The 26198-nt window shown below is 55.7% G+C and overlaps 2 protein-coding genes across 10 annotated transcripts; one reads left to right on the top strand and one right to left on the bottom strand.

Annotated features, from left to right (window-relative positions):
* Positions 1-115: 115 nt before the first annotated feature.
* STRN4 (striatin 4) lies at positions 116-20152 on the bottom strand. The gene is made up of 17 exons (XM_058859988.1): positions 19897-20152; positions 18208-18311; positions 17204-17268; positions 15595-15655; positions 14622-14849; positions 13672-13798; positions 12237-12387; positions 11086-11172; positions 9707-9798; positions 7654-7832; positions 7510-7557; positions 6752-6930; positions 5011-5190; positions 3907-4038; positions 2966-3067; positions 1697-1783; positions 116-291 (listed from the first exon to the last, which is right to left on the bottom strand). Exons 1-17 carry the CDS (start codon positions 20089-20091, stop codon positions 122-124), a joined length of 2187 nt encoding a protein of 728 aa, XP_058715971.1. The 5' UTR covers positions 20092-20152; the 3' UTR covers positions 116-121.
* Positions 19856-24705, top strand: FKRP (fukutin related protein). 9 transcript variants are annotated; one of them, XM_058859981.1, is made up of 5 exons: positions 19858-19996; positions 21495-22056; positions 22162-22191; positions 22225-22252; positions 22325-24705. In XM_058859981.1, the coding sequence occupies exons 2-5, from the start codon at positions 21798-21800 to the stop codon at positions 24699-24701; spliced, it is 2694 nt and encodes an 897-aa protein (XP_058715964.1). In that variant the 5' UTR covers positions 19858-19996; positions 21495-21797; the 3' UTR covers positions 24702-24705. The 9 variants fall into 9 exon arrangements, with proteins under 9 accessions (XP_058715963.1, XP_058715964.1, XP_058715968.1 ...); XM_058859980.1 differs by having other exon boundaries at positions 19856-19996; positions 21645-22056; positions 22225-24705; XM_058859985.1 differs by lacking the exon at positions 22225-22252 and having other exon boundaries at positions 21495-22000; positions 22190-22224; positions 22372-24705.
* Positions 24706-26198: the final 1493 nt, after the last annotated feature.

Below are 26198 nucleotides of genomic sequence, written 5' to 3'. Positions count from 1 at the left end.
TCCAGATGAGCTCCAGGTGTCTCCAGGTGTCTCCAGGTGTGTCCCCAGGTGTCCCCAGGTGTCTCCAGCTGTCTCCAGGTGTCCCCAGGTGTCCCCAGCTGTCCCCAGGTGTGTCCAGGTGTCACACGAACACCTTGGCCAGCCCATCGGCGCCGGCGCTGGCGCTCAGGTGACGCCGGGGGTGAAAGGCCACGGCCAGAACGGCCTCGTGGTGCTTCCGGCGGTGAGCGGGAAACTCCTGCACACAGGTGCGCTCACACAGGTGCCACAGGCGCAGGGAACAGTCGTGACCTGGGGAGAGACAGGTGAGAGAACAGGTGACACAGGTGAGGTGACACAGGTGAGCGGGAAACTCCTGCACACAGGTGCGCTCACACAGGTGCCACAGGCGGAGAGAACAGTCGTGACCTGGGGAGAGACAGGTGACACAGGTGTGACACAGGTGACACAGGTGACACAGGTGACACAGGTGAGACAGGTGACACAGGTGAGCGGGAAACTCCTGCACACAGGTGCGCTCACACAGGTGCCACAGGCGCAGGGAACAGTCGTGACCTGTGGGGACAGGTGTGACACAGGTGACACAGGTGAGACAGGTGACACAGGTGACACAGGTGAGCCGGCAACTCCTGCACACAGGTGCGCTCACACAGGTGCCACAGGCGGAGAGAACAGTCGTGACCTGGGGAGAGACAGGTGAGAGAACAGGTGTGACACAGGCAGAGAGAACAGTCATGACCTGGGGAGAGACAGGTGTGACACAGGTGACACAGGTGACACAGGTGAGACAGGTGAGACAGGTGTGACAGGTGACAGAACAGGTGTGACACAGGTGAGACAGGTGACACAGGTGAGAGGTGACACAGGTGACACAGGTGAGGTGACACAGGTGACACAGGTGACACAGGTGTGACACAGGTGACACAGGTGACAGACAGGTGAGGTCACACAGGTGCCACAGGCGGAGAGAACAGTCGTGACCTGTGGGGACAGGTGAGGGAACAGGTGTGACACAGGTGACACAGGAAAGGTCACTCAGGGTCACTCAGGACAGTGAGTGGTCACTCAGGGGTCACTCAGGGGTCACTCAGCGGTCACTCCATGGTCACTCAGTGGTCACTCAGCAGTCAGCGGTCACTCAGTGGTCACTCAGGGGTCACTCAGCGGTCAGCGGTCACTCAGTGGTCACTCAGTGGTCACTCAGGGTCACTCAGTGGCCACTCAGGACAGTGAGTGGTCACTCGGGTCACTCCACGGTCACTCAGGGGTCACTCAGGGGTCACTCAGCGGTCACTCAGCGGTCACTCAGGGGTCACTCAGCGGTCACTCAGGGGTCACTCAGGACTGAGTGGTCACTCAGCGGTCACTCAGCGGTCACTCAGCGGTCACTCAGGGGTCACTCAGGGGTCACTCAGCGGTCACTCCACGGTCACTCCACGGTCACTCAGTGGTCACTCAGCGGTCACTCAGTGGTCACTCCGCGGTCACTCAGGGGTCACTCAGCGGTCACTCAGTGGTCACTCAGTGGTCACTCAGTGGTCACTCCACACTCAGTGGTCACTCAGGGTCACTCATTGGTCACTCAGCGGTCACTCAGTGGTCACTCAGGGGTCACTCCGCTGTCACTCAGGGGTCACTCAGGGGTCACTCATTGGTCACTCATTGGTCACTCAGTGGTCACTCATTGGTCACTCACTGCCGGACAGCAGGAAGGCGCCGCTGGGGTCCAGGGCCAGGCAGGTGACGGCGTCCAGGTGTGCGACCATCGAGTGCACGACCTTACCTGGGGGGGAAGGGGCGGGGTCAGAAAGGGGCGTGGCCTGAAGGGGCGTGGCCTAAATGGGCGTGGTCATCAACGGGCATGTCCTAAAGGGGTGTGGCCTAAATGGGCGTGGTCAATAACTGGGCATGGCCTAAAGGGGCGTGGCCTAAAGGGGTGTGGTCAAGAAATGGGCGTGGCCTAAAGGGGTGTGGTCAAGTGGGCGTGGCCTAAAGGGGCTTGGTCAAGAAATGGGCGTGGCCCAAAGGGGCGTGGTCAAGAAATGGGTGTGGCCTAAAGGGTGTGGTCAAGAAATGGGCGTGGCCTAGAGGAGTGAGGGCAAGAAATGGGCGTGGCCTAAAGGGGTGTGGTCCAAAAAGGGTGTGACCCAAAGGGGTGTGGTCAAGAAATGGGCGTGGCCTAAAGGGGTGTGGTCAAGAAATGGGCATGGCCTAAAGGGGCGTGGTCAAGAAATGGGCGTGGCCTAAAGGGGCGTGGCCTAAAGGGTGTGATCAGGAAATGGGCGTGGCCTAAATGGGCATGGCCAAGAATTGGGCGTGGTCTAAAGGGTGTGGTCAAGAAATGGGCGTGGCCTAAAGGGTGTGCTCAGGAAATGGGCGTGGCCTAAAGGGGCGTGGCCACACTGGGGGAGGGGCCACGTGATTGTGTGGACGGCAAAAGGGGCGTGGTCAATGATGGGTTGCCTCCTAATTACCCCAAATTAAGCAAATAAACCCCTAATTACGGCCTAATTAGCCCTAATTAATTACCCCCAAAAAGCTAATAAGCTCGTAATTACCACCTAATTACCCCAATTAAGCTAATTAATCCCTAATAACCCCCTAATTACCCCCTGTAAAGTCACCAAGTCCTGATTTCCACCCCAATTAAGCTAATTAGCCCCTAATAACCCCTTAATTACCCCCAATAAAGCCACCAAACCCCGATTCCCACCCCAATTAAGCTAATTAGCCCCTAATAACCCCTTAATTACCCCGATAAAGCCACCAAACGCCCAATTTCCACCCCAATTAAGCTAATTAACCCCTAATTACCCCTTAATTACCCCCGATAAAGCCCCCAAACTGTCGATTTCCGCCCCAATTAAGCTAATTAACCCCTAATAACCCCTTAATTACCCCTGATAAAGCCCCCAAACTCGATTTCTGCCCCAATTAAGCTAATTAAGGCTAATTAAGGACCCACCGGTGCGGTTGTCCAGGTAACGGATGGCGCGGTCGTCGCTGGCCGTGATGGTCAGCGGCTGCCAGGGGTGGGCGACCACCTGGTTCACCTGGCCACTGCCACCTGTGGGGACACCAGGGGACACCTTGGGGACATCAGGGGACACTTGGGGACATCTGGGGACACTTGGGGACACTTGGGGACACCTGGGGACATTTGGGGACACTTGGGGACATCAGGGGTCAGCGGCTGCCAGGGGTGGGCGACCACCTGGATCACCTGGCCACTGCCACCTGTGGGGACACCAGGGGACATCTGGGGACATCTGGGGACACTTGGGGACATTTGGGGACACTCTGGGATATTCAGGGACCCTTGGGGACATTTTGTAGGGGGGTTCAGGTGTTCCCAGGTGTCCCCAGGTGACATTGAGGTGTTCTCAGGTGACCCCAGGTGACACTGGGGAAGGTTCAGGTGTCCCCAGGGGGTTTCAGATGTCCCCAGGTGTCCCCAGGTGACACTGGGGGGGGGTTCAGGTGGCCCCAGGTGACCCCAAGTGACACTGGGGGAAGGTTCAGGTGACCCTAGGTGTTCCCAGGTGTCCCCAGGTGACATTGGGGGAGGTTCAGGTGTCCTCAGGTGTCTCCAGGTGACACTGGGGGAAGGTTCAGGTGTCCCCAGGGGGGTTCAGGTGTCCCCAGGTGACATTGGGGAAGGTTCAGGTGACCCCAGGTGACCCCAGGTGTCCCCAGGTGACATTGGGGGAGGTTCAGGTGTCCTCAGGTGACCCCAGGTGACACTGAGGGAAGGTTCAGGTGTCCCCAGGTGTCCCCAGGTGACACTGGGGGAAGGTTCAGGTGTCCCCAGGTGTTCCCAGGTGACCCCAGGTGACATTGGGGGGGGTTCAGGTGTCCTCAGGTGACCCCAGGTGACACTGGGGACAGCAAGGGGGGGTCACTCACCGCCGTTTGGGGACACCAGGGTGGCCTTGGTGGCCTCCAGGTCGTAGAGGACGGTGGCACCTGAGCGGAACCCGGCCACCAGCTGGGCCGGCTGGGTGGCCACGAACGTCACCGAGGTGGGGACACCGTGATCTGAGGGGACAACAGGTGAGGGGACAGGTGTGTCACCCAACAGGACAGGTGTGTCACCCAATAGGACAGGTGTGTCACCCAACAGGACAGGGGTGTGCCCAGGTGTGTCCAGGTGTCCCCCCAATGTGTCCAGGTGTCCCCAGGTGTGTCCCAAGTGTCCCCCCAGTGTGTACAGGTGTCCCCAGGTGTCCCCAGGTGTCCCCCCAATATGTCCAGATGTCCCCAGATGCCCCCCAAGGTGTCCAGGTGTGTCCCCAATGTACCCAGCTGTCCCCAGGTGTGTCCCCAATGTACCCAGGTGTCCCCAGGTGTGTCCCCAACGTGTCCAGATGTCCCCAGATGCCCCCCAATGTGTCCAGGTGTCCCCAGGTGTGTCCCAGGTGTCCCCAATGTGTCTAGGTGTCCCCAGGTACCCCCAGGTGTCCCCAGCTGTCCCCAGGTGTGTCCCCAGGTGTCCCCAGCTGTCCCCAGGTGTGTCCCCAGGTGTCCCCAGGTGTGTCCCCAACGTGTCCAGATGTCCCCAGATGCCCCCCAATGTGTCCAGGTGTCCCCAGCTGTGTCCCCAGGTGTGTCCCCAGCTGTCCCCAGGTGTCCCCAGCTGTCCCCAGGTGTGTCCCCAGGTGTCCCCAGGTGTCCCCAGGTGTGTCCCCAGGTGTGTCCCCAGGTGTCCCCAGGTGTCCCCAGGTGTGTCCCCAGCTGTCCCCAGCTGTGTCCCCAAGTGTCCCCAGCTGTCCCCAAGTGTCCCCAGCTGTCCCCAGGTGTCCCCAGGTGTGTCCCCAGGTGTCCCCAGGTGTCCCCAGCTGTCCCCAGGTGTCCCCAGGTGTCCCCAGGTGTGTCCCCAGCTGTCCCCAGGTGTCCCCAGGTGTGTCCCCAGCTGTCCCCAAGTGTCCCCAGCTGTCCCCAGGTGTGTCCCCAGGTGTCCCCAGGTGTCCCCAGGTGTGTCCCCAGCTGTCCCCAGGTGTCCCCTCTCACCTTTGTGCCCGTCCAGGACGCTCAGGCAGGTGCCACCGCCGTTGCCGTCCCCCCGGGGGTCCCAGAGGCGCACGGTGCCATCGGCCGAGCACGAGGCCAGGTGACGCCCGGTGACATCGAAGGCCAGGCCCCACACGGCGTCCTCGTGTCCCTCCAGGACCCCCCGCAGCACCCCCGGGTCTGGGGACATCGTGGGGACATCCTGGGGACATCTTGGGGACATCGGCGGTGCCACCCCCGCTGTGCCTCTGGTGGCCTCCGGTCCCGTTCCAGTAGCCCCCAAGTGCCACCAAAGCCCCGATGTCCCCAAGTGCCACCGTGGCCCCAGGTGTCCCGATGTCCCCAATGTCCCCAGGTGCCACCACGTTGCCAGGTGCCACCATGTCCCCAGGTGTCCCAATGTCCCCATGTCCACCCATGTCCACAATGTCCCCAGGTGTCCCCAAGTGCCACCTGTCCCCCATGTCCCTGATGTCCCCGCATCCCTGATGTCCTCAATGTCCCCAATGTCCCCGACGTCCCCAATGTCCCCCAAGCATCCCCGATGTCCCCAGGTGTCCCCAATGTTCCCAAGTGTCCCCATGTCCCCAGGTACCACCACACCCTGATGTCCCCATGCCTCCAATGTCCCCAATGTCCCCGATGTCCCCAGGTGCCCCAATGTCCCCAAGTCCCACCACACCCCAATGTCCCCAATGTCCCCAATCCCCCCATGTCCCTGATGTCCCCAATGTCCCCAATGTCCCTGATGTCCCCAATGCCCCCGATGTCCCCAATGCCCCAAATCCCCTCCAATGTCCCCGATGTCCCCAATGTCCCCAATCCCCCCATGTCCCTGATGTCCCCAATGTGCCCAATCCCCCCCATGTCCCTGATGTCCCCCATGTCCCTGATGTCCCCAATGTCCCCAATGTCCCCGATGTCCCCAGGTGTCCCCAAGTCCCACCACACCCCAATGTCCCCAATGTCCCCCAATCCCCCAAATGTCCCCAATGTCTCCAATGTTCCCAAGTGCCCTGATGTCCCCAATGTCCCCAATACCCCCCATGTCCCCGATGTCCCCAATGTCCCCAATCCCCCCCAATGTCCCCAATGTCCCCAATCCCCCCAATGTCCCCAATCCCCCGATGTCCCCAATGTCCCCGATGTCCCCAATGTCCCCAGGTGCCCCAATGTCCCCAAGTCCCACCACACTCCAATGTCCCCAATGTCCCCAATCCCCCCAATGTCCCCAATGTCCCCGATGTCCCCGATGTCCCCAATCCCCCCAATCCCCCCAATGTCCCCAATGTCCCCAATGTCCCCAATGTCCCCAATCCCCCCAATGTCCCCAATGTCCCCAATGTCCCCAATGTCCCCAAGTGCCCCGATGTCCCCAATGTCCCCAATCCCCCGATGTCCCCAATCCCCCGATGTCTCCAATGTCCCCAATCCCCCCCATGTCCCCAATCCCCCAATGTCTCCAATGTCCCCAATCCCCCCAATGTCCCCAATCCCCCCCATGTCCCCGATGTCCCCAGTGCCCCAATGTCCCCAATCCCCCCCAATGTCCCCAGGTGTCCCCTGATGTCCCCAATGTCCCCAATCCCCCCAATGTCCCCAATGTCCCCAATCCCCCCAATGTCCCCAATCCCCCCAATGTCCCCAATGTCCCCAATCCCCCAATGTCCCCCAATGTCCCCAATGTCCCCGATCCCCCCCATGTCCCCAGGTGTCCCCAATGTCCCCAAGTGCCACCCACCGTAGCCATCGTAGGGGTTGCTGTCCAGCGCCGGCAGCCGCCAGCAGCGGATCCGAGCGTCCAGGCCAGCGCTGCAGCACAGCCCGATGTCACCTGTGTCACCTGTGTCACCTGCGCTGTCACCTGCGCTGTCACCTGCGCTGCCACCTGCTGCCACCGCCACCGCCAGCACCGCGCCCCTGCCGTGACAATGGCACTGCCACCTCAGGGGACAGCGAGGGGACAAAGGGGGGACACACAGGGGACAGGGAGGGGACACAGGGAGGGGACAGGGAGGGGACACAGGGAGGGGACAGGGAGAAGACACACAGGGGACAGGGAGGGGACAAAGGGGGGACACAGGGAGGGGACAGGGAGGGGACAAAGGGGGGACACAGGGAGGGGACAGGGAGGGGACAGAGAGGGGACACACAGGGGACACAGAGGGGACAGAGAGGGGACAGGGAGGGGACAAAGGGGGGACACACAGGGGACAGAGAGGGGACAGGGAGGGGACACAAAGATGACACAGAGGTGACACATGGGGTGACACAGCAATAACAGAAGGTGACACAGATGACACAGGTGACACAGGTGACACACAGGGGTGACACAGGGGTGACAGAAGGTGACACAGGGGGTGACAGATGACACAGGTGACACACAGAGGTGACACAGGTGACACACAGAGGTGACACAGGTGACAGGTGACACAGGTGACACACAGGGGTGACACAGGGGTGACAGAAGGTGACACAGGTGACACTCAGGTGACACACCTGTGCCCACGGAAGGCGTACACCGGCTCCACGTCCAGCGCCGCGCTCCTGAGGTGACAACAACCGCAAACCCCGGTGACGCCGGCGCCCCGAGCGCGGTGCCACCACCCCCCTGCCCCCCCCCCTTTGTCACCCTCCTGTCACCTCTTGGGGACCAGCGGCTTCTGAAGGTTCCAGAGCTTCAGGGTGGCGTCCTCGGAGGCTGTCACCAGCGCCGGGTGACAAGGGACAAAGGCCAGCGCCCGCACGGCGTCGTAGTGGCTGCGCAGCGTCAGGCGCGGGCTCCAGCTGCGCTTCGGGGACAGCGGCCGGCCACACGACACCTGGGGACACGGTGGCACTTGGGGACACTCTGGGGACGTGGTGGCACTTGGGGACACCTTGGGGACACCCTGGGGACACTGGGACATGGTGGCATTTGGGGACATTGAGGGACAGGCGCGGGCTCCAGCTGCGCTTCGGGGACAGCGGCCGGCCACACGACACCTGGGGACACGGTGGCACTTGGGGACAGCTTGGGGACACTCTGGGGACACCCTGGGGACACCCTGGGGACATTGGGACATGGTGGCACTTGGGGACATTGAGGGACAGGCAGGGGCTCCAGCTGCGCTTCGGGGACAGCGGCCGGCCACACGACACCTGGGGACACGGTGGCACTTGGGGACACCTTGGGGACACCTTGGGGACACTCTGGGACACCCTGGGGACACTGGGACATGGTGGCACTTGGGGACATTGAGGGACAGGCAGGGGCTCCAGCTGCGCTTCGGGGACAGTGGCCGGCCACACGACACCTGGGGACACGGTGGCACTTGGGGACACTCTGGGGACACTCTGGGGACAGCCTGGGGTCATGGTGGGACTTGGGGACACTCTGGGGACGTGGTGGCACTTGGGGACACCCTGGGGACATTGGGACATGGTGGCACTTGGGGACATTGAGGGACAGGTGCGGGCTCCAGCTGCGCTTCGGGGACAGCGGCCGGCCACACGACACCTGGGGACACGGTGGCACTTGGGGACACTCTGGGGACACCTTGGGGACAGCCTGGGGACAGCCTGGGGATGTGGTGACACTTGGGGACACCTTGGGGACATTGAGGGACAGGCGCGGGCTCCAGCTGCGCTTCGGGGACAGCGGCCGGCCACACGACACCTGGGGACACGGTGGCACTTGGGGACACTCTGGGGACATGGTGGCACTTGGGGACAGTCTGGGGATGGTCTGGGGACATTGGGACATGGTGGCACTTGGGGACATTGAGGGACAGGCGCGGGCTCCAGCTGCGCTTCAGGGACAGCGGCCGGCCACACGACACCTGGGGACACGGTGGCACTTGGGGACAGTTTGGGGACAGCTTGGGGACACTCTGGGGACGTGGTGGCACTTGGGGACACTCTGGGGACATGGTGGCACTTGGGGACACTCTGGGACACCCTGGGGATGGTCTGGGGTCATGGTGGCACTTGGGGACATTGAGGGACAGGCAGGGGCTCCAGCTGCGCTTCGGGGACAGCGGCCGGCCACACGACACCTGGGGACATGGTGGCACTTGGGGACACTCTGGGGACGTGGTGGCACTTGGGGACAGCCTGGGGACAGCCTGGGGACACTCTGGGGACACTGGGACATTGGGACATGGTGGCACTTGGGGACATTGAGGGACAGGCAGGGGCTCCAGCTGCGCTTCGGGGACAGCGGCCGGCCACACGACACCTGGGGACATGGTGGCACTTGGGGACAGCCTTGGGGACACTCTGGGGACACTCTGGGGACAGCCTGGGGACAGCCTGGGGACACCCTGGGGACACCCTGGGGATACTGAGGGACAGGTGGCACCTGGGGACACTCTGGGGACACTCTGGGGCCGTGGTGGCACCTGGGGACACCCTGGGGACACTGAGGGACAGGTGGCACCTGGGGACACCCTGGGGACACCCTGGGGACACTGAGGGACAGGTGGCACCTGGGGACACCCTGGGGACACCCTGGGGACACTGAGGGACAGGTGGCACCTGGGGACACCCTGGGGACACCCTGGGGACACTGAGGGACAGGTGGCACCTGGGGACACTCTGGGGACACCCTGGGGACACTGAGGGACAGGTGGCACTTGGGGACACCCTGGGGACACTGAGGGACAGGTGGCACTTGGGGACACTCTGGGGACACTGAGGGACAGGTGTCACTCACGTCACCGCCGTCGTTGTCGTTTGTCACCGTCAGCTCCGCCAGGTCCCCGAGGCCGTCCAGGGCCAGCGCCTCGGCCGGGAGCCCTGGGGACACTGAGGGGACACAGAGGGGACATTGGGGACACAGAGGGGACACTGGGGACACTGGGGACACACAGGGGACATTGGGGACACTGGGGACACACAGAGGGGACATTGGGGACACTGGGGACACACAGAGGGGACATTGGGGACACTGGGGACACTGGGGACACACAGAGGGGACATTGGGGACATTGGGGACACATTGGGGACATTGGGGACACATTGGGGACACATTGGGGACACTGGGGACACACAGGGGACATTGGGGACACTGGGGACACATAGAGGGAACATTGGGGACACTGGGGACATTGGGGACACTGGGGACACTGGGGTGGCCTTGGGGACACTGGGGACACACAGAGGGGACACTGGGGACACACAGAGGGGACATTGGGGACACTGGGGACACTGGGGACACAAAGAGGGGACATTGGGGACACTGGGGACACTGGGGTGGCCTTGGGGACACTGGGGACACTGGGGACACACAGGGGACATTGGGGACACTGGGGACACACAGAGGACACTGGGGACATTGGGGACACTGGGGACACACACAGGGGACATTGGGGACACTGGGGACACACAGAGGGGACATTGGGGACACTGGGGACACACAGGGGACATTGGGGACATTGGGGACACTGGGGACACTGGGGACACACAGAGGGGACACTGGGGACACACAGAGGGGACATTGGGGACACTGGGGACACTGAGGGGACACACAGGGGACATTGGGGACATTGGGGACACTGGGGACACAAAGAGGGGACATTGGGGACACCGAGGGGACACTGGGGACACACAGAGGGGACATTGGGGACACTGGGGACACTGAGGGGACACACAGGGGACATTGGGGACATTGGGGACACTGGGGACACAAAGAGGGGACATTGGGGACATTGGGGACACTGGGGACACACAGAGGGGACATTGGGGACACTGAGGGGACATTGGGGACACTGAGGACACTGGGGACACACAGGGGACACTGGGGACACTGGGGTGGCCTTGGGGACACTGGGGACACACAGGGGACATTGGGGACACTGGGGACCCCCCAGGTGACACACAGATGACACAGGTGACACACAGGTGACACACAGATGACACAGGTGACACACAGGTGACACACAGGTGACACACAGATGACACACACAGATGACACACACAGATGACACAGGTGACACCCAGGTGACACCCAGGTGACACAGGTGACACACAGGTGACACACAGGTGACACACAGGTGACACAGGTGACACACAGGTGACACACAGGTGACACACAGGTGACAGGCGTGTCCCTACCTTCAGGTGGCCGCGGTGGCCGCGGTGGCCCGAGGTCCCCGTCCCGCAGGTGGCACCGGTGGCTCTCTGTGACAATGACACGAGGGTCAGCAATGTCCCCAAATGTCCCCAAGGTGTTCTCAGGTGTCCCCAGGTGTCCCCAAACTCACCTCTGATGTCCCCAGGTGTCCCCAGGTGTCCCCAAGGTGTCCCCAAGGTGTCCCCAGGTGTCCCCAAGGTGTCCCCAGGTGTCCCCAGGTGTCCCCAAGCTCACCTCTGATGTCCCCAGGTGTCCCCAAGGTGTCCCCAGGTGTCCCCAAGTGTCCCCAGGTGTCCCCAGGTGTCCCCAAGCTCACCTCTGATGTCCCCAGGTGTCCCCAGGTGTCCCCAAGGTGTCCCCAGGTGTCCCCAAGGTGTCCCCAAGGTGTCCCCAGGTGTCCCCAAGGTGTCCCCAAGGTGTCCCCAGGTGTCCCCAAGCTCACCTCTGATGTCCCCAAGGTGTCCCCAGGTGTCCCCAAGTGTCCCCAAGCTCACCTCTGATGTCCCCAGGTGTCCCCAAGGTGTCCCCAAGGTGTCCCCAGGTGTCCCCAAGGTGTCCCCAGGTGTCCCAAGCTCACCTCTGATGTCCCCAGGTGTCCCCAGGTGTCCCCAAGGTGTCCCCAAGTGTCCCCAGGTGTCCCCAGGTGTCCCCAAGCTCACCTCTGATGTCCCCAGGTGTCCCCAGATGTCCCCAGGTGTCCCCAGGTGTCCCCAGGTGTCCCCAAGGTGTCCCCAGGTGTCCCCAGGTGTCCCCAAGCTCACCTCTGATGTCCCCAGGTGTCCCCAAGGTGTCCCCAGGTGTCCCCAGGTGTCCCCAGGTGTCCCCAAGCTCACCTCTGATGTCCCCAGGTGTCCCCAGGTGTTCCCAGGTGTCCCCAAGGTGTCCCCAAGCTCACCTCTGATGTCCCCAGGTGTCCCCAGGTGTCCCCAGGTGTCCCCAAGGTGTCCCCAGGTGTCCCCAAGCTCACCTCTGATGTCCCCAGGTGTCCCCAGGTGTCCCCAAGGTGTCCCCAGGTGTCCCCAGATTCACCTCTGATGTCCCCAGGTGTCCCCAGGTGTCCCCAGGTGTCCCCAGGTGTCCCCAGGTGTCCCCAAGGTGTCCCCAAGCTCACCTCTGATGTCCCCAGGTGTCCCCAAGGTGTCCCCAGGTGTCCCCAGGAAGTCGAACTCCCCCAGGGCGTCCTCGGAGTCTTCCTCGTCCTCGTCCTCGTCCTCATCTTCCTCCTCCTCCTCCTCCTCCTCCTCGGGGACCTTGGGGACACCCTGGGGACAGCAGGGGACAGCGAGGTGGCACCGGGGGAGGGGAAAAATGGGGGGAAAAGGGGGAAAAATGGGAAAAATGGGAAAAAAATGGGAAAAAATGGGGAAAAAGGGGGGAAAAATGGGAAAAAATGGGAAAATTAGGGGAAAATGGGAAAAATAGGGGAAAATGGGAAAAAATGGGGGAAAAAATTGAAAAAAGGGGAAAAAGGGGAAAAAAAATGGGAGAAAAAATGGGGAAAAAAGGGAAAAAAATGGGAGAAAAAATGGGAAAAAAAGGGAAAAAGGGAAAAAAAATTGGAAAAAAAGGGGAGAAAAAATGGGAAAAAAATGGGAAAAAAATGGGGAAAAAGGGGGAAAAAGCGGGAAAAAGGGGGAAAAAGGGAGAAAAAATGGGAAAATTAGGGGAAAATGGGAAAAAAATGGGAAAGTGGGAAAAAAGGGGGGAAAAAATTGAAAACAGGGGAAAAAGGAGAAAAAAACAGGAGAAAAATGGGAGAAAAAATAGGAAAAAAAGGAAAAAATAATGGGAAAAAAGGGAAAAAGGGAAAAAAGAGAAAAAATGGGAAAAAAAGGGAAAAAAATGGGAAAAAATGGGAGAAAAAATGGAAAAAAAGAGAAAAAAATGGGGAAAAATGGGAGAAAAAAAGGGAAAAAAGGAAATAATGGGAGAAAAAAATGGGAGAAAAAATGGGAAAATGGGGAAAAAATTGGAAAAAAAGGGGAGAAAAAATGGGAAAAAAAGGGAAAAAAATGGGAAAAAAATGGGAGAAAAAATGGGGAAAAAATGGGGAAAAGGGAGAAAAAATGGAAAAATAGGGAGAAAAAATGGGAAAGAAATGGGAAAAAATGGGAAAAAATGGGAGAAAAAAGGGAGAAAAAAATGTGAAAAAAATGGGAGAAAAAATGGGGAAAAAAGAGAAAAAAAATGGTAAAAAAGGGGCGGAAAAGGAAAAAAATGAGAAAAAAATGGGGAAAAATGGGAGAAAAAAGGGAGAAAAAAGAGAAAAAAATGGGAAAAAATGAGAGAAAAAATGGGAAAAAAGGGAAAAAAATGGGAAAAAAGGGGGGGAAAAGAGAAAAAAAATGAGAAAAAAGGGGAAAAAATGGAGAAAAAAAGGGAGAAAAAAGAGAAAAAGGGAGAAAAATGAGAAAAAAGAGGGAAAAAAGGGACAAAAAATAAGAAAAAAGGGTCAAAAGGGGACAAAAAAGAGACAGAAAAGAACAAAAAAAGACAAATCCAAAAAAAAATCTTTAAAAATTCCCCCAAATTTTGGGAATTCTGACCTTTCCCCTCCTGTGGATTTGGGGGGGTCCTGGGGTGGGGGAGGGGCCCTCGGGCTCCTCTTCCTCATCGCTGTCTTCCTCAGGGGGGGAGGGGCTCAGCCCCGGGTCCGGCTCCTTCCCGGCATTCCTGGAAAAAATTTGGGAATTTTGAGGTAAAAGTTAAAAAAAAAATCCCCCAAAAAATAAAAAAGGGAAAAAAAAAGGAAAAAAGACCCCAAAATTCCCAAAAAAAACCCTGAATCCCATAAAAACCCCCAAAATTCCCAAATTTCCCCTCAAACTCCAAATTCCTCCTCAAAAACCCCCAAAAATTCCTGAAGAAAACCCCAAATCCACAAAAAAAAACCCAAATTCCCCAAAAAAATCCCCCAAATCCCACAAAAAAACCCCAAAATTCCCAAAAAAATTCCCCAAAAAAATCCCAAATCCCAAAAAAACCCCAAAATTCCCAAAAAATTCCCAAAAAAACCCCCAAATCCCACAAAACCCCCCCCCAAATTCCCAAAAAAACCCTCAAATCCCACAAAACCCCCCCAAAATTCCCAAAAAATTCCCAAAAAACCCTCAAATCCCAAAAAAACCCCAAAATTCCCCAAAAATTCCCAAAAAAACCCTCAAATCCCACAAAATCCCCCCAAAATTCCCAAAAAATTCCTCAAAAAACCCCCAAATCCCACAAAAAAACCCCAAAATTCCCCCAAAAATTCCCCAAAAAAATCCCAAATCCCACAACCCCCCCAAAATTAAAAAAAATTCCCAAAAAAAACCCTCAAATCCCACAACCCCCCCCCAAAATTCCCAAAAAATTCCCAAAAAACCCCTCAAATCCCACAAAAAAAACCCCAAAAATTCCCTAAAAAAAACCCCAAATCCCCCAAAATTCCCAAAAAATTCCCTAAAAACCCTCAAATCCCAAAAAAACCCCAAAATTCCCGAATTTCCCCCCAAACCTCTGGATTTGCTCCTCGATTCTCCGGAGCAGCAGCGACTCTGTGGGTGGGGGAGGGGAGGGGGGGCTCCCAGGGCTGGGGGGAGCCGCCGGAATTCCCGAAATTCCCGGAATTCCCGGAATTCCCGGAATTCCCGGAATTCCCGGGGGATTCCGGCCCAGCAGGGAACGGACGCGCCGGGATCTCATGTCCAGGATGGTGTCACTGTATCCAACCTCCTCCAGGTACCTGATTTTTTGGGGAAAAAAATGGAAAAATTGGGATTTGGAAAAGTTGGGAATTCCAAAATTAAATCCTGGGAGAGGAAATCCCCAAAAATCCTGTGAAAAACGAGGAAAAAATAGTGAAATTTGGTTAAAATCGCCCCTAAAAATTCTGTATAAATGGTTAAAAAATGCTGAAATTTTGTTAAAATCACTGCTCAAAAAAATCTTCACAAAGGTTGCCCAAAAATATCCATAATCCCAGAAAAATTCCCAAAAAATCCCACCAAAGTGGCCTCAAAAATGCCAAAATTCTGCTAAAATGCCTCCAAAAAATCTCAACCCCCAAAAATTCCCAAATTTCCCCCAAAATACTGCAAAAATTCCATGGAAATCTTCAAAAAAAATCACATTAAAATGGCCCCAAAATTTTGGTAAAATGCCCCAAAAAATCCTTCATGAAGATTGCAAAATATCCTGCAAGAATTCCATGAAAATCTTGATATAAAATTCAACCAAAATTGTTCAAAAATCACCCAAAATCTGCCCAAAAAACCCCAAACCTCCAAAAATCCCAAAATTCACCTTTGGAAACCTCTGGAAAATAAAGAAAAAATATAAAAAAAGCCTAAAAAATGCCCAAAATCTGCCAAAAAATCACTGAAAAATTTAAAATCTTTCAGCCCAACCCCCCCAAAAATTCCAAATTTATTAAAAAATCTAAAATTCACCCCAAATTTCCCCAAAATTCCCAAAATTCCAGCACTCACTGGCGTAGGAGCTGCCTCCCCTCCTTCCAGGCTCCCTCCAGCTCCACGGGGCCGTTGGATACTGGGGGGAAAAAGAGTCAGAAATGCCAAAAATCACCCCAAAAACATCCAGAAATGACCCAAAAATGACCCAAATCAACCCAAAAAATAATCCCGAAAATAATTCAAAATCAACCCAAAAATAACCTCAAAACACTCCTAAAATCAGCCCAGAAATGACCCAAAATCAACCCCAAAATAATCCCAAAAATAAACCCAAAATCAGCCCAGAAATGACTCAAAATCAACCCAAAAATAATCCCCAAAATAATTCAAAACCCACCCAAAAATAACCCCCAAAACCAGCACAGAAATGACCCAAAATCAAACCAAAAATAACTCAAAATTAAATCAAAAATAATCCAAAACCAACCCCAAAATAACCCTAAAATCAACCCAAAAATCAACCCAAAACCAACCCCAAAATCAGCCCAGAAATGACCCAAAATCAATTCAAAAATAACTCAAAATTAACTCAAAAATAACCCAAAATCAACCCAAAAATAATCCCAAAAATAAACCCAAAATCAGCCCAGAAATGACTCAAAATCAACCCAAAAATAATCCCAAAAATAATTCAAAACCTACCCAAAAATAACCCCCAAAACCAGCCCAGAAATGGCCCAAAATCAACCCAAAAATAACCCTAAAAACACCCAAAAATAACCCAAAATTACCTCAAAAATAAACCCCAAACCAACCCTAAAATAACCCCAAAACCAGCCCAGAAATGACCCAAAATCAACCCAAAAATTACCCCAAAATAACTCAAAATTACCCCCAAAATCAACCCCAAAATAACCCTAAAATCACCCAAAAATAATCCCAAAAGCAGCCCAAAAATAACCCCAAAACCAGCCCAGAAATGACCCAAAATCAACCCAAAAATAACTCAAAATTAAATCAAAAATAATCCAAAACCAACCCCAAAATAACCCAAAAATAAACCCAAAAATAAACCCAAAACCAACCCCAAAATCAGCCCAGAAATGACCCAAAATCAATTCAAAAATAACTCAAAATTAACTCAAAAATAACCCAAAATCAACCCAAAAATAATCCCAAAAATAATTCAAACCTACCCAAAAATAACCCCCAAAACCAGCCCAGAAATGACCCAAAAATAACCTTAAAACCACCCAAAAATAACCCTAAAAACACCCAAAAATAACCCAAAATTACCTCAAAAATAAACCCCAAACCAACCCTAAAATAACCCCAGAACCAGCCCAAAAATGACCCAAAATCAACCCAAAAATTACCCCAAAATAACTCAAAATTACCCCCAAATCAACCCCAAAATAACCCTAAAATCACCCAAAAATAATCCCAAAGCAGCCCAAAAATAACCCCAAAACCAGCCCAGAAATGACCCAAAAATAACCCAAAATCAACACAAAAATAACCCCAAATTACCCCAAAAATCACCCCCAAAAACCTGGAAAAAACCCCCAAAACAACCCAAAAAGTCCAAATCCCCCCAAAAAATCCCAAATCCATAAAAAAAACCCCAAATCAACCCAAAAATTCCCAAAACTTTCCCAAAAATCCCAAAATTTTGGGGTCTCACCCGGCTCCTCCGGCCGCTTCTCCCCCGGCGCCTCCGTCCCAAACTTCAGTTTGTGGTACTTGGACCTGAAAATCCCAAAAATTTATGGAATTTGGGGCTTTTTTCTTTGGGATTTGGGGTCTTGGGAGAAAATTTGGAATTTTTAGGGATTTTTTTGAGGGTTTTGGGGATTTTTTTGGAATTTTTTGGTTGATTTTTGGGGGTTTTTTGGGATTTTTTGGGGGGTTTCTTTGGGATTTTTTGGGATTTTTGGGGGAATTTTTTGGGATTTTTGGGGTTTTTTTGGGGGGGGTTTGGGGATTTTTTGGGGTTTTTTTGGTTGATTTTTGGGGGTTTTTTGGGATTTTTTGGGGGGTTTCTTTGGGATTTTTTTGGGATTTTTGGGGGAATTTTTGGGGTTTTTTGGGGGGGTTTTTGGGGATTTTTTGGGGGTTTTTTGGTTGATTTTTGGGATTTTGGGGGATTTTTTGGGGGTTTCTTTGGGATTTTTTTGGGAATTTTTGGGATTTTTGGGGGGGATTTTTTTGGAATTTTTTGGTTGATTTTTGGGATTTTTTGGGGTTTTTTTGGGTGATTTTGGGGCTTTTTAAGGGGAATTTTAGCGTGATTAATTAATTAACTAAATTAATAAATTTAATTACAATTTTTTTACTGCTTTTGATGGTTTTTTTGGGTGATATTTCTTGGATTTTGGGCTTTTTTGGGGTGGATTTTTATGATGATTTCAGATGATTTTGGGGTGAGATTTTGACAAATTCCAGAATGATTTTAAGGCAATTTTTAGTGATTTTTGTGCAATTTTTGAGACCCTTCCCTGACCTTTTTTAATCCGATTTTTGGGCTATTTCTTACCGATTCTTTGCCTTCCCTCAACCCTTTTTCAACCAAATTTTGGCTTTTTCCCCCCAAACTTTGACACCTTTTTTTCCCTGATATTTTTTACCATTTTGGGGTTTTTTTTTAAGGATATTTAGAATTTTTTAAGGATTTTTTTTCCTCCTCACCTCTCCTGTTTGAGAGCAAATTCCAACATCCGGATCCTCCTCACCAGGTCCAGCTTCAGGTTCTCCTGCCCCCTGCGCTCGCCCTGCAGGAACGCCACCTGCGCCTGCCTTGGGGACATTTGGGGACATTTGGGGACATTTGGGGACACTCAGAGACCCTTGGGGACATTTGGGGACATTTGGGGACCCTCAGGGACATTTGGGGACCCCCAGGTCCTTGAGGTTCTCCTGCCCCTTGTGCTCGCCGTGCAGGAACGCCACCTGCGCCTTGGGGACATTTGGGGACCCTCGGGGACATTTGGGGGACCCTCAGGGCCATTTGGGGACACTCAGGGACTCCTGGGGACATTTGGGGACACTCAGAGACCCTCAGGGACACCCAGGGGGTGACATCGGTGACAGGCAGTGTAACCTTCCCAGTGTTCCCAGTCCCCCTCCCAGTGTCCCCCCCAGTATCCCCAGTCCCCTCCCAGTATCCCCAATCCCCTCCCAGTGCCCCCCAATACCCATCCCAGTATCCAAAATCCCCTCCCAGTGCCCCCAGTCCCCTCCCAGTGTCCCCCCAGTATCCCCAGTCCCCTCCCAGTACCCCCATAACCCATCCCAGTACCCGAAATCCCCTCCAGTCCCCCCAGTCCCTCCCAGTGTCCCCCCCAGTATCCCCAGTCCCCTCCCCAGTCCCCCCAACAACCCTCCCAGTGCCCCCAGTCCCCTCCCAGTATCCCCAATACCCATCCCAGTCCCCCCAGTCCCCTCCCAGTGTCCCCCCAGTATCCCCAGTCCCCTCCCAGTCCCCCCAACAACCCTCCCAGTGCCCCCAGTCCCCTCCCAGTATCCCCAATACCCATCCCAGTCCCCCCAGTCCCCTCCCAGTGTCCCCCCAGTATCCCCAGTCCCCTCCCAGTGTCCTCCCAGTATCCCCAGTCCCCTCCCAGTACCCCCAATACCCATCCCAGTGCCCCCAGTCCCCTCCCAGTGACCCCAATACCCATTCCAGTCCCCTCCCAGTGTCCCCCCAGTATCCCCAGTCCCCTCCCAGTCCCCTCCCAGTGCCCCCAATACCCATCCCAGTATCCGAAATCCCCTCCCAGTCCCCCCCAGTCCCCTCCCAGTGCCCCCAGTCCCTCTCCCAGTACCCCCAATACCCATCCCAGTCCCCTCCCAGTGCCCCCCAGTCCCCTCCCAGTGCCCCCAGTCCCTCTCCCAGTGCCCCCAATACCCATCCCAGTCCCCTCCCAGTGCCCCCAGTCCCCTCCCAGTGCCCCCAGTCCCCTCCCAGTGCCCCCAGTCCCCTCCCAGTCCCCTCCCAGTGTCCCCCCAGTATCCCCAGTCCCCTCCCAGTGTCCTCCCAGTATCCCCAGTCCCCTCCCAGTATCCCCAATACCCATCCCAGTGCCCCCAGTCCCCTCCCAGTCCCCTCCCAGTATCCCCAGTCCCCTCCCAGTGCCCCCCAGTCCCCTCCCAGTGTCCCCAGTCCCTCTCCCAGTCCCCTCCCAGTGCCCCCAGTCCCTCTCCCGCCGTCTCCCGCTCCCCCGCCCCCTCCCGGTGTCCCCACCCCCTCTCCCGCCGCCCCGGCCGCCATTTCCTGCCAAGATGGCGCCGGTGCCGCTCCCCGGTGCCGCTCCCCGGTGCCGCCGCCCCCCCCCCGCCGCCGCCTCCCCCTCATGAGGGCGGCCCGGCCGCCATTACCTGCAGCTCTGCCCTCTCCGCTTCCCAGCGCCCTTTCTCCGCCTCGAACCGCGCCCACTCGTGCTGGATGAAGTGCAGGATGCCCGGCAGGCTCAGCCCGGTTCGTGCCGGGGCTTCGGGAGCGGCGGAGGAAGAGGAGGAGGGGGGAGCCGGTGGAGCCGGGGCCCGGAGCGGCGGAGCCCGCTCGGCCGCCATGGCGGCTGCCACAAAGGGAGCCAATGGCGGCCAAGGCTTCCTGCCACAAACGGAGCCGGAAGTGGGCGGGGCGAGGGGCGGGGCCTGAGGGGAAGGGGGCGTGGCCTGGAGGGGAAGTGGGCGTGGCCTGGAGGGGAAGGGGGCGTGGTCAAAGGAGGCGCTGTTGCCGTGGCAACGGGAGGGTGGGGGGGATTTTTGGATTTTAGGGAATTTTTGGGGGGGGATTTTAGGGAATTTTGGGGGATTTTCGGGAATTTTGGGGATTTTCGGGGACTTGGGGGGGTTAGGGAATTTTTAGGGATTTTTTGGGGGGTTTTAGGGGATTTTTTGGGGGATTTTTTGGGGTTTTTTGGGAATTTTTGAGGGGATTTTTGGATTTTAGGGAACTTTTGGGGGGATTTTAGGGAATTTTGGGGGATTTTCGGGAATTTTGGGGATTTTCGGGGACTTGGCGGGGTTTAGGGAATTTTTAGGGATTTTTGGGGGGTTTTTAGGGAATTTTTGGGGGATTTTTGGGGGGTTTTAGGGATTTTTGGGGGATTTTTGGGGGGGTTTTAGGGAATTTTTGGGCGGATTTTTGAGGTGTTTGTAGCAGATTTTGTGAGGGATTTTTTTGGTGTTTACAGGAGATTTTTAAGGGGAATTTTTGGATGTTTATGGGGAATTTTTTGGGTGTTTATTGAGGATTTTAAAGGGATTTTTTGGGTGTTTATGGAGGATTTTAAAGGGGATTTTTCGGGTGTTTACAGGAGATTTTTAAGGGGATTTTTTGGGTGTTTATGGAGGGTTTTAAAGGGGATTTTTCGGGTGTTTATAAGAAATTTTGAAGGGATTTTTTGGCTGTTTATTGAGGATTTTTAAGGGGATTTTTTGGGTGTTTATATGAAATTTTGAAGGGATTTTTTGGGTGTTTATTGAGGATTTTAAAGGGGATTTTTCGGGTGTTTATAGGAGATTCTGGGAGGGATTTTTTGAGGGTTTATAGGAGATTTTTTGGGTGTTTATTGAGGATTTTAAAGGCGATTTTTTGGATGTTTATAGAAGATTTGGGGGGGGGATTTTTCGGGTTTTTACAGGAGATTTTTTGGGTGTTTATAGCAGATTTTGAAGGGATTTTTTGGGTGTTTATAGGGGATTTTAAAGGGGATTTTTGGAGTGTTTATAGGAGATTTTTAAGGGGATTTTTCGGGTGTTTATTGAGGATTTTAAAGGGGATTTTTTGGGTGTTTATTGAGGATTTTAAAGGGGATTTTTTGCCTGTTTATTGAGGATTTTAAAGGGGATTTTTTGGGTGTTTATTGGGGATTTTAAAGGGGATTTTTGGGCACTTATTGAGGATTTTAAAGGGGATTTTTTTGGCTGTTTACAGCAAATTTTAAAGGGATTTTTTGGGGTGTTCACAGGAGATTTTTGAGGCCCCTTCAGGATTTGGAAAAACTTCTGGCTCATCCCCAGAAGATTTTTGGGATCCAGAGAACCCCACAACCCCTGAGGGCATCGCTTAATTCCCTTATTAATCACTATTAATTAATTAATAATTATCTCATTAACAGCGCCACCTCGTGGAGAAGCTCCGCCAGCGCCACCCCCTTCCATTAACCCCCATCAAACCAATGAACAACGCCGAGTTAACGAGCTCATTAACGGCTTAATTAATTAATTAATGGCTTAATTAATTAATTAACGGGTTAATTAGTTAATTAACCATGAGAGTCACCCCTTGCCAGGCCGCTCTGGCCGTCGCCATCGCCTTCAACATCCTCCTCCTCCTCTGCTCCCTCCTGGCCCCTCCCTGCCGCCACCACCCCCGGGGTGTCCCCAGGGGTGTCCCCAGGGGTGTCCCCAGGGGTGTCCCCAATGTCCCCAGGGGTGTCCCCAGGGGTGTCCCCAATGTCCCCAGGGGTGTCCCCAATGTCCCTGGGGGTGTCCCATGGGGTGTCCCCAATGTCCCTGGGGGTGTCCCTGATGTCCCCAATGTCCCTGAGGGTCTCCCCAGGGGCGTCCCCGGTGTCCCCAATGTCCCCAGAGGTGTCCCCAATGTCCCTGAGGATGTCCCCAGGGGCGTCCCTGGTGTCCCCAATGTCCCCAGGGGTGTCCCTGATGTCCCTGGGGGTGTCCCATGGGGTGTCCCTGGTGTCCCCAATGTCCCCAGGGGTGTCCCCAATGTCCTTGAGGATGTCCCCAGGGGCGTCCCTGGTGTCCCCAATGTCCCCAGGGGTGTCCCCAATGTCCCTGAGGGTCTCCCCAGGGGTGTCCCTGGTGTCCCCAATGTCCCCAGAGGTGTCCCCAATGTCCCCAGAGGTGTCCCCAGTGTCCTCGAGGGTGTCCCTGATGTCCCTGGGGGTGTCCCCGATGATGTCCCCAACATCCCCGATGATGTCCCCAACGTCCCCGACCCCGTCCCCGACATCACCGTCATCCTCCGCGACTTCGACGGTCCCGACCACGACGTCGCCGCCACCTCCCGCTCCTTCGCCGGCGTGGCCGGCGTCCCCGTCCTGGTGGCCACCGAGGTGTCCCCGGACCCCCCCGTGCCACCCACGGCCGGCGTCACCGTGCTGTCCCTGCGGCCGGAGCCTCACCGGCCACCGCCGCGGCCGGAGCTGGCCGTCAGGACCCGCCACGTGGCCTTGGTGCCGGACGGCGCCCGAGCCGCGCCGGCGCTGCTGCGGCGCATGAGGAACCTTCTGGAAGCCGCCTCGGACGGCGCCGTCAAGGTGGTGGCGGCGGCCGTGGGGCGGCGGCGGCGGCCGCGGTGTTTGGAGGCCGAGGTGGACATCAAGGCGTGGACGGTGCGGTACGGGTACGGCCAGGGGGGGAGTGACCGCGGGAGTGACCACGGGAATGGACAATGGAGTGACCACGGGAATGACCACGGGAATGGACAATGGAGTGACCACGGGAATGACCACGGGAATGGACAATGGAGTGACCACGGGAATGACCATGGGAATGGACAATGGAGTGACCACGGGAATGACCATGGGAATGGACAATGGAGTGACCACCGGAGTGACCACAGGAATGACCACAAGGATGAACAATGGAATTATCAGAGGAGTGACCACGGGAATGAGCAATGGAATTATCAGAGTGACCACGGGAATGACCACCAGAATGACCATCAGAACAACCAGTGGAATGACCACCAGAATGACCACAGGAACGACCCGAGGGATGAACAATGGAATGGACAATGGAGTGACCACAGGAATGACCATGGGAATGACCACCAGAATGACCACCAGAATGACCAGAGGACTGACCACCAGAATGACCATCAGAATGACCACAGGACTGACCAGAGGACTGACCACCAGAATGACCAGAGGACTGACCAGAGGACTGACCACCAGAATAACCACCAGAATGACCACAGAAGTGACCAGAGGACTGACCACCAGAATGACCAGAGGACTGACCAGAGGACTGACCACCAGAATGACCACCAGAATGACCACAGGACTGACCAGAGGACTGACCACCAGAATGACCACCAGAATGACCAGAGGACTGACCAGAGGACTGACCAGAGGACTGACCACCAGAATGACCACCAGAATGACCACAGGACTGACCAGAGGACTGACCACCAGAATAACCACCAGAATGACCAGAGGACTGACCACAGGACTGCCCACCACCCTGCCCACCACGGTTCCCTCTGCGGTGCCCTGGACGGAGCCCCTCTCGTCCTCCTCCTCCGCACCCGCGACCTTTTCTCCCTCCCCTTCCCTCTCACCCGTCCCGTGGTCACTTCTCTGTCCCTCCAGGCCTCCCTCCGTGGCTGGCGCTTCCTCCTGCTGCCGGACGCTTTCCCCTCGGCCTCTCTCCCCCCTCCCTCCCCTCACTCCCTCTGGAAAACCCAAAAATCCCTGGAAAAGCAGCACCGCGACCTCCTGGACCAGTTCGGCCTCAAGCTGGAGGTGCTGCCGGACGGCCGCCAGCGCTGGCACGGCTGCACCAAGGACACCCCGCGGTGTTTCGGCACCATCCGCTCCCAAACCCCCTCCTACCTCCTGGCCGGCCGCTGGACCCCTCCCTGCTGCCTCCGCGCTCTCCGCTTGACCGCTCGCCACGTCCTGGCCCAGCTGGACGCGGCCGGAGTCCGGCACTGGCTGGAGGGAGGTTCCCTCCTCGGCGCCGTCCGCTCGGGCGACATCATCCCCTGGGACTACGACGTCGACGTCGGCTTTTACCGCCAGGACCTGCCCAAGTGCCGCTGGCTGGCGGCCGTGGCGGCCACCGGCCAAGCCCTGGAGGACCCCCAGGGCTTTTTTTGGGAGAAAGCGGCCGAGGGGGAATTTTTCCGCGTCCATTTCAGCCGAACCAACCGGCTCCACGTGGATCTGTGGCCCTTCTACCCCCGGCAGGGCGGGGTGATGACCAAGGACACCTGGTTGGGTCACGGGCAGGACGTGGAGTTCCCCGAGAGGTTTTTGGTGCCCTTGGGCACCGTGGCTTTCGCCGGAGCCGTGGCCAAAGCCCCCAACGACCCCCGGGCGTTCCTGGAGTTCAAATTCGGGCCCGGGGTGATCGAGAACCCCGAGTACCCCAACCCCGAGGTTCGCAGGTTGGCACAGGATGTGGGAAATAAAAGCTCTGGGTGATGGAGCTGTGGCTGGAGTCGCTTTTGGGGTGGCTGGAGTCACTTTTGGGGTGTCTGGAGTCGCTTTTGAGGTGTCTGGAGTCACTTTTGGGGTCCCTGGAGTCACTTTTGGGGTGGGTGGAGTCACTTTTGGGGTCCCTGTGTCACCTTTGGGGTGTTTGGAGTCACTTTTGGGGTGGCTGGAGTCACCTTTGGGGTGGCTGGAGTCACTTTTGGGGTCCCCAGTGTGATCTTTAGGATCCCTGGTGTCACCTTTGGGGTGTCTGGAGTCACCTTTGAGGTGTTTGGGGTCGCTTTTGGGGTGTCTGGAGTCGCTTTTGGGGTGTTTGGGGTCCCTGTGTCACTTTTGGGGTGTTTGGAGTCACTTTTGGGGTCTTTCTGTCACCTTTGGGGTGTCTGGAGTCGCTTTTGGGGTCCCTGGAGTCACTTTTGGGGTGTTTGGAGTCACCTTTGGGGGTCCCTGGAGTCGCTTTTGGGGTGTCTGAAGTCACTTTTGGGGTGGCTGGAGTCACTTTTGGGGTGTTTGGGGTCACTTTTGGGGTGTCTGGAGTCGCTTTTGGGGTGGCTGGAGTCACTTTTGGGGTGTCTGGAGTCGCTTTTGGGGTGTCTGGAGTCACTTTTGGGGTGTCTGGAGTCACTTTTGGGGTGTTTGGGGTCACCTTTGGGGTGTCTGGAGTCGCTTTTGGGGTCCCTGGAGTCACCTTTGGGGTCCCTGGAGTCACTTTTGGGGTGTTTGGAGTCACTTTTGGGGTGTCTGGAGTCACTTTTGGGGTCTTTCTGTCACCTTTGGGGTGTCTGGAGTCACTTTTGGGGTGTCTGGGGTCACTTTTGGGGTGTCTGGAGTCACTTTTGGGGTGTCGGGTCACTTTTGGGGTGTCTGGAGTCACTTTTGGAGTGTCTGGAGTCACTTTTGGGGTGTCTGGAGTCGCTTTTGGGGTATTTGGGGTCACTTTTGGGGTGTTTGGGGTCACTTTTGGGGTGTCTGGGGTCGCTTTTGGGGTCCCTGTGCCACCCCCAGGGTCTCTGGAGTCGCTTTTGGGGTCCCTGTGTCACTTTTGGGGTGTTTGGAGTCACTTTTGGGGTGTCTGGAGTCACTTTTGGGGTGTCTGGAGTCACTTTTGGGGTGTCTGGAGTCACTTTTGGGGTCCCTGTGTCACATTTGGGGTCCCTGGAGTCATTTTGGGGGTGTCTGGAGTCACTTCTGGGGTGTCTGGAGTCACCTTTGGGGTGTCTGGAGTCACTTTTGAGGTCCCTGGAGTCGATTTTGGGTCCCTGGAGTCACTTTTGGGGTCCCTGGAGTCACTTTTGGGGTCCTTCTGCCACCTTTGGGGTCTCTGTGCCACCCTTTTCCCCCCGCATTTCCTCAATTTTTCCCAATTTTCCCCAATTTTTCCCAATTTTCCCCAATTTTCCCCATTTTTTCCTCAATTTTCCCAATTTCTCCTCATTTTTCCCTCAATTTTTCCCAATTTTCCCTCAATTTTTCCCAATTTTCCCT

The sequence above is a fragment of the Poecile atricapillus genome, chromosome 31, assembly GCF_030490865.1.
Source record: "Poecile atricapillus isolate bPoeAtr1 chromosome 31, bPoeAtr1.hap1, whole genome shotgun sequence".
Classification (NCBI taxonomy): Eukaryota; Metazoa; Chordata; class Aves; order Passeriformes; family Paridae; genus Poecile; species Poecile atricapillus.
Note: the sequence above shows the minus strand (reverse complement) of the source record. Positions and strands in the feature narration are given on the sequence as shown.